This window comes from Cyphomyrmex costatus, unplaced genomic scaffold, assembly GCF_001594065.2.
Source record: "Cyphomyrmex costatus isolate MS0001 unplaced genomic scaffold, Ccosl1.0 scaffold1335, whole genome shotgun sequence".
Classification (NCBI taxonomy): domain Eukaryota; kingdom Metazoa; phylum Arthropoda; class Insecta; order Hymenoptera; family Formicidae; genus Cyphomyrmex; species Cyphomyrmex costatus.
In genome coordinates this window covers 861-9586 of record NW_017275321.1, presented here as the reverse complement: position 1 = coordinate 9586, position 8726 = coordinate 861, and the positions used below count along the sequence as shown (strand labels likewise).

Sequence of the window (8726 nt, the reverse complement as noted above, 5' to 3'; positions counted from 1 at the left end):
AACCCCCCCCCCCCCCCCCCCCATGCTTATTCCTTTCGTCTATTTTCTCTCTCATCGATATATGACTTTCTTTTTTCGTTTTGTACATTCATTGAGCTTCTAATCTTTTACTGCGCAGTGATAAATATTGTAAGTCTGTCTTTGATTCTTTTGGTGACAAATGCTTTTCAGTACTCCGATTCTGTAACTCTTAATGTTAGTGTCGATATCGTATATTGTCATCCGGTATTATACATTGAAAAAAATCTACGCAACGACAACGTCGACAACACATACCGGACTGTCTCGTTAAGAGTTACAGAATTGGAAGATTTTATGTCTGTATACTAGATATGAACAATGTTGTTGGACTCCACGGATGCGTTTTAAAACATTTAACAGAGAGCTTAAAAATAATTTAAATAATTTTTTTTTCACAACAAATTAACTCAAGTAGTAACTGCAAAGTAAATCCAGGTAACAACCGTTCCCTCTATTCTTGACTCTCTGTTATATATAGCAGGATGCTAGAATAGAGCTTTATCTATTAATAATATACTATAGCGTATAAAAATGCGTAAAAAATTAAATACTAATTCGCTAGCTTGTATAAATAAAAGATACTCGTCCAGATACATGTAATAAAGGTAAAAGAGACAAATCAGCGAAGGACAATGTTCTCTCGAGTTATTAACTGCGAGCTTTATTGTTTGAGAATCGCGATAATGTGACAATGCCGATAACGGATACTAATGTTTTCATTTTTCAAGCTGAATAACTGGATGCCGCATGATTATCTGCTCGTTTAATTGTTCATTGATCAAGTTATAGTCATAATTTCTTAATACTGCATGTTGCGCAATTCTTTTGCAACATTAAGACATATGCAAACGAATTAGTTTGTACGAATCTTACGATTTATTTATTTTGTATTTGTGTTTGATCTGAAAACTGTATCTATATGGTACATCAAACAGGCCGACAAGATTTTTATCAAAAAATCAGTTAATATATGTTGAAGAGCGCCAGCGAATCCTTCGACTGTAACGGTTCTTGTGCATTTTGTAGAAAGCATTTATCAAGTGTATTCAGTGTAACGCAAGGTCACGCTTAATGACCGTTTATAAATTATTCTTCCTTTGTTAACGTGTGTTTTATAAAAGAAGTACGATGATATTAATCTTCACTATATAAACATTTTTGTAATACTTGGTTTATAAACGAGAATTATTTATAATCAGCGTATTTTTTCTATAGGATTAAGTGATTAAAAAATATTAAAAAGTTCACATAACCACCTCAACTATTTAAGGAAGCTATGAACCAATTTGCGGCTGTCGATCCTTCCCGAAACTTTAATTGTTCATAACTCTTAAACTATAGGTGTGCAAACGAAAAATCGAATTGATTTGAAATGTGCAAACGAAAATCTATCGATTAAGATCTTTTCGAATCCATTTGCTCGATGTTGAGGGGCTAATGTGAAGTTAGCTCCCCCAAAATTGTTTTTTTAAATAACTTTTAAACTAAAGGTATGTAAATAAAATTTAAAAATGTGCAAACGATGAGCAATCGAATGAGCTATATAAATTATATTTTTTTTTAATGTTGGGGGGCTAACTTCACGACGGTCAGTCTTTCGAATGCTGTAAACCGCATTTGTGCACAATTTTTAGTTTGTACCGTGGAACTTCTCAAATTTTGTAAAAAATGTTGAGGTTTGATGCATGTTCATTTGTGTTTATGTATAAACTTCACGAAATATCAGTAATACCGTTTATTGAAATACCGCTCTGAAAAGTAGAGATTTCAAGCTTTAAAATGCGTTTATGAACATCTCGATACAATAATTTTTGACGAAGTCATTTTATCTTGAAATTTGCCAATTTTTGCAGGGTGAGATAATGGGAACAGATATAGATAATACTTTAATTTTGTTGAGTAGTGTAGATTATTTATTAGAAATATGCCTACGCGTTACGATATTTGCAATTATCACATCAATTTTCCAACTTAGATAGCATAATAATATTTTATAATAACATTAAATCATCATTATTTAAACTTAGTAATTCGTACTTACAAACATACAAATATTACAAATATTAAACATATGACAAATCATAGAGGTCGCCATGTTCTTGCAAATACTCGAAGTTCGCGTATCTCTTACTTGAGGGTCTCTAGTATTTGCAGCAACCATGCGCGAAGGAATATCAATAAATCCGTAACGTAATTCAATTTGAAAATATACGTTGAAAGGCAGCGTGTCACGCGATTATCCTCGAAAAAATAAGAGGGAACTGAACTAAGTAACACCATTGAACGAAAGATTAATGCACGAGGACATCCCCGACTCGCAAATGTCTCCCCTTTGTGTTCATCTCTCTTTCTCTCTCTCTCTCTCCCTCGCGCGCTCGCTCGCGAATCCATTTCTCTATTCCGGGAGAGGAAATGGATGGCCTTTGCACGACGAGAATCAAGCGATAAAATCAATATATAGTGATCGGAGTTGTCACACAACGCTTAACGGGTCTCTATACAAGCAGACAGAATTTTTTTTTGTCATGGAAAGCGTTAATAAAATACCATCAACCAACGACAACCGGAATGAGACTTCCCGATATTATTCGAAAATAAAAAAAGATGCGCCGCTTCGTCTTAAGGAGATCATAAGAAGAATGCAATATATTAAGAATTACTTAAAATTTTGAACATAGCTTTAGCTACAAAGTATGCTTTTAGGTAAATTTTTTCAGATTTTTTGACCGGCGCCGATTTTTTTCTGTAAATTAATAACAAAATTCTGGATTTTATATTAAACTATCTTTCTTTTTCTTGTGGGAGACTCGATTGTATGTACTTTTTCATTGTATGTCTGTTTTCAACAAATAATATAAATATAAATATTTGCAATGTTAAGAATCGAATAAAATGTTTAATATATAAAGTACAGTATATTAAAAATATATTTGAAAATTAGAACAACTTCACAATTGCAAGTCTCTAACAATTACATATTTATTTTATCGATCATTAAACTGTACGTCAAAAACAAATACAGGAAAACTCATCATTTCATCTCTTGGCTAAATTACGTTATCAAACTAATAAAATCAATTTTATCAACGATTTTATAACGTATCCTTAATTAAGTGATATATAACTTTAAACGCCAGATTTTCAGTTCTATCGTTATTCAATCAATATTATTTACAAAAATTTTATTATAGGATCTTTGCATTTGCACATGCCATCATATAAATCATTGTAAAAAAATCGATTTCCTTTAATCACACTAATGAAGTATCGTACATCTGATTCTGTTAAAGAAACAAAAGATTATCGATCGTTACTTCGTTAACAAACTTAATATATAATCAGAGGCTAAGGATATAAAGAGGTATGCTATTCTAAAGCTGTGAAACTACATAGAATATTCAATGAATACATTAATATCTATATAACAGACATTGATATCTTAACATTAGTATTCAGAATAAGAGATAATTAAAAATTCTATAAAATTAAGATATCTTCTTTCAAAATACTAAGATTAATAATATATACAATATTATGACACAATATTCTTAATTAAAATATTAATGATGGTTACGATAATTCGCAATAGTGGCAATTATAAAAATTAAACGCGACATTGAATTATCGTTGTATGCAACTTCCTAACTTGATAATATCGTCAGTTCCGCTTCCCGTCGATAGTCGAGCGTAATGAAGCAATAAGAGAAGCGTCAGATGGGATTTAGCAATAATCCGTACTGTTAAAGATGCCGTTAGTTGACTGCAAACTACGTACAAACTTCAAGAAAAAGCAACGTCATCCTAAAGAAACGACCTGACCGTCGCCGCAATGCGTTGTAGGCCACTAAGCGAGGCGGACAAAAGCGTTGCAACTATCGAAATCCAATTTCATTATCGCATAATTTTTGCGTTAAAACCCCTGTCAAACTAGCCCCTATTATTTAAAAAATGTAATTTTTCTTTAGAATTATGCATAGATTTCTGATAGTTTCAGAGTTTCTAATACTTTTAAGAAATAGTTCTAACCATTTTAAAAGCATAAAAATGCGATTCACACATGTGTGTAGGAGGCTAACTTTCCCCATTTTCGAAAGATATCATTTTTCGAAAATGGGACTGCGTGAAGTTAACCCCCATATGTTTGAATTGCATTTCTATGATGGTCTTTAAAACGGTCAGAACTATTTCTTAAAACTATTAGAAACTCTGAAACTATAATCAGAAATCATTATTTTAATTATTAAATTTTGATTTCACTGAATTTGATTTCAACTCACTTATTATATTTATATACCTTGTACTCACTTATTATATTTATTATCATTTCAAAAATTGATATTCAAATTTTCAAGAGTAATTGACGCGTACAAAAGTACTTTTGTCCCACCAAAAGGCCTGTTGCATCTTTATCTTACTATTTATTGATTCCTATTTTCAAAGTGTAAGGAGGAGGCAATGCAGCCAAATCACATCACCACAAAAATCGTCATCACGACCAAATCAGATCATCAACGAGAACTTTTAAGTTTACATAGATTTAACCAAACTTGCTTTTAAGAAGGGAGACGCGTAATCGATGGAGCAATGATGTTTCTTAATTTAAGATGTAGTTGGGGTTCTTTATCATAGATGGAGCATTGTTTAAATGCAGGAAGAATCCTGCGTATGTGAAACGTGGACGAGATCGGGTCCCGATTCACGGATTACTACTAGTTCACGAACCAAGCACCAAGCCACCCCGACGCCTCAAGCCGCATGAATGACGAGCGTGATTATCGGAATTCCCGTACGCTGCTGGACAGACGATGACGTACTCTCTCGCTATCAACTTCCTGCTAGACGCGATATGCACGCTCCTATTTATTGCGCTTGGGAGGGTCAATGATCTGCGTAGATCGCAGAGAGTTATCGGAGTTTTTTAATAAACCTCTCTGGGCCGCGCGAAAAGCGTTTGTGTATCCCTAAATATTATGAGACCATTTTTATTATTCTTTTTTTGCGTACAAATCTTCGAGCAATAATCGTTAACGAGCGAGAATGGATCACGCCATGTCGAATATACACTTTCATATTTTTTGCCATAATTATCGCGTAACTCGCGACGAAGTGCAAAAAACCTTGACTGTGATTATTATGAAATCGACATGTGTAACATAAAAGCTACATTTATGTATTGTTGACAACATAATGCGGTGAAATTAAATGTTTAAGTGTATGTGTGCGTGTTCAAGAATTTTACTTTATTTTGAATAATGACAATAAAAAAGCGAATTTTAATCGAAAATTTAAATTTCAATATCAAAATAACAATCGAACAATTCTGGCCAAGCAAATCAAGCATAAAATGCCTGTACTAATCTTCGTGTATCAACTTAAACACAAAAAATGCGAATACTTCATTCATGACAATTGTGACGTGTATTTCAGAGGTGAACAAAGGCCAGATAATTGCGTAAATTCATTCGAAATACAATGAAAAAGCATCGAATCTCCTAATATCGATTTTTATTGGACAAGCGCATAATCTCATCGCTAGACCTAAACCGATTTATAAGAAATATTTTATGGAGAGAGATGAGAGTGTGGAGACGTTGCATAAATTTACACAACTCAGAATGATCGAATTCATGGATAAAAGCGTTTTAATATACATATTGGAAAATTTATGTAAACAAATAAACAATAAACTTTTCTGTTAATCAAATAACAACGCGCGAATGATATTTTTCTTATGACGTTATACGTGATGGTTGTATCATATGTAATGATAACCTTTTTTTCCTTCTATTTATTCTATACTCAAGGAATACAACATTAAATGCAATTTCAAGATCTGTAAAATTTCTGTAAATGTACGAGCATAAGCTCTTTCTACGAAATACAATGCCGTTATCTTCCGCTTGTCATACGTCGCATTTATGACCAGATCATAATCACGATCCCTCGGTTCATCATTAAAAGACTCCTGCTATATTCTTCACATTAAGTAAATTATGACATCAGGAACAAAAAATCATGTCAACTTTTTTTCCTAATGTCGAATGTTGAAAGTAACATTTTTTCGCATGTTATCACTTGTATTATTACAGACGATAAAGATTGATAAGATATCAAAAATTTGCCTTCGGCTCGCGGATTAATAAATTTCGATTAATCATGCAGTCCATATTTCTTGAAAAAAAAAAAAACATGTGTAGAAAAAAGTATATAAAATTATACACTAATCACAAGTGTAAAATTATACGTAGATATATATTTGCATTATAAACTGTTATCGTTGTGATTTTCACACTTCTTTATACACTTTTGTCGGCTGAATCATTACGGCGCGATTGACAAATATAGAATAATGAAACAAAGGATTCTTAATACATTTTTACTCTATCAAATGTATTTTTACTCTATCATATAAAAAATTAAATTTATCTCAGTACACAATATAATGAAAAATGCATGTAACTTTTTGATTTTTGTAATTCAACTCGCAAATCGATATAACTAAAATGAGGAAACAGGAATTCTATAGATTACAATAACTTCGGTTAATACTGATTTTGACTGATAAAAAATGTTCCCATATCATAAGATGATAACAAGAACGATAAAAAAGTTGCTTTCTTTTTGAGATACAAATGACACAATCGATGTAAACATCGTTCTATTCTTGGCAATCAATAAGTAACAAAGATAGAATGACACTTGTGTCGACTGTGTTTCCCAAAAAAAGCAACTCTACAATCTAGAACTACCGAGATAAAATTAGCTAACTAGGTTTGTCGCGTCTTCACATTTTTAAATAACTCCAATATTGCATGAAATTTTTTAGACTATTTCAGTTAATTAATTTTTAATTCTCTCCTCCCATCATGATTCTATTCTCTCGTATTATGTATCTCGAAGGCAATAATTTAAATTAATAATTTAAATACTTCAAATACAAATCGCTTGATTTAGATGATCTCGTGCAGTTTTTATTTGGTGACCTTCATAATAATTCGCGTAATTCGTCGACCTCGCGCGAACGACAGACACATCCGTTTCTAAAGGTGGGTTTGCATTGGAGTTCATTAACGAAGTGCAGTCTCTTGCAATTCGTTGATAGCCTCTCAGGGCCAGACAATCATGAGAAATTAAGTATGATACATCTCTTCGATATAAAACTTTCTTTATCACTTCTGTTCTGTAATTTTTAACTCCTGTTTGCAACACCAACAAATATATTTGGCATCGTCTTTTCAGCACCCATAGAATTTTATCGAAATATTTTAATCTTATTAACATAACTATCAATATTGGTGGCATACAGAGTCTGCAATTATTTATCGCTCCGACGCAACAACGGCATGACGTTGGATGAAGTTTTCCAACAAGCGACACAGATGACACGGTGTATCGTGATATTCCTTGTTGTTCACCGATGTTAAACAAGGACGAGATGATCGCAGGGTGTCGCTTGTTGGAAAGCACACGGAAATCCAATCGCGGCGATTGAAAACGCGAACGAGGCGAAACATCCGTTATCGTTAACCCCTGTGTCGATCCGCGATGCTTTGACAGTCCATCTTGTTTACCAACACAGCGACATCGACTTTTTTTTCGAGCGCGCGTGGAGCGATATTAGTATCACAGGGCGTAACCCAGAAGGGCGAAAATGCATGACGCACCGTTCCCCGCCGTCCCTCTTCACCATTGGCGTCACCGGCGGGATTTCGCAGAAGACAAGAGATTCGAGAGCAAAAGGAGCACTCACCCTCCGGATACGCCTGCTTGCTCTGTACCATATCGATGAATATATTCGTCACATTGTACAGCTGGCCCATGCCCTTCGGATTGAACTTGGTGGTGGCGTTGTAGGGCAGCCCGACGGTGTTCACCGTCGAATAGCTGAGCGCCTGCGAGGCCATTATCTCGTTAAGCTGTCGGTCCAGATCCTCGCTGATCGCCCGCATACGGTCGGTCAAGCTAGTCTCCTCGCTTAGTACCGGCCACAAAAACACGAAAGACACGACGAGAACGCGCATGAGAGACGACATCACGACCGACGACGCGGCCTCCGTCATTATGGATCCGTCCTTATGCCTACCCACTCTTAGCGACTCGCGCCTAGGACGCGCCGCTACCGACTGAACTGACTCCAGCTCATTCTGCCATTCTCAGTTCTCAACGCAGCGAGCGGAACGCCGGAATTGGACCATCGTCCCCCCCCCCCGGAGGGGGGGGCCCCACTTCAACACGTTGCGCTTTTTCTCGCGCCATCACTCTTTCGTTCCCCCCTCCCCCCCCCTCACTCTCTCCCACTCAGTAAAATTATTTGTTTCTAAAAATATATTGAATTCTTCTTAATCAAAAAAACGGACATGAAATAAATGTAATTATGCAAGTTATATTTACGTACATATGTCTATTATTTTTTATATCTTATATTGTTTTATAATTTATAATTTAATTATTATAAAGCAAATATGTTGGAATAACGTTATCACTGAAGTACAATTAATACGACCAGGGCACGACAAGTTTTTTCTTTACTATATAATCCAATTGACAATTTTAGCAACTTTCGGTTCGTCTTGTGTGTCTTTCGTAATGGAATACTTGGATAATTACATTTATTTAATGTCGGTTTTTTTAAGAATTCAAAATTTTTTTTTATGAACTTGGAGTATATTTTTTTCTTTTTTTTTAAAAGGTTTTTATATAACGTC

At 34.4% G+C, this 8726-nt stretch overlaps 1 protein-coding gene across 1 annotated transcript in view; it reads right to left on the bottom strand.

Annotated features, from left to right (window-relative positions):
* The window catches only part of LOC108782732 (prominin-like protein), a 38833-nt gene extending 30752 nt beyond the window's left edge, over window positions 1–8081 (bottom strand). Inside the window, exon 1 of the mRNA XM_018551086.1 lies at window positions 7772–8081. Within this exon, the coding sequence (XP_018406588.1) occupies window positions 7772–8081 (310 nt within the window). The remainder of the gene's footprint in view (window positions 1–7771) is intronic.
* Window positions 8082–8726: the final 645 nt, after the last annotated feature.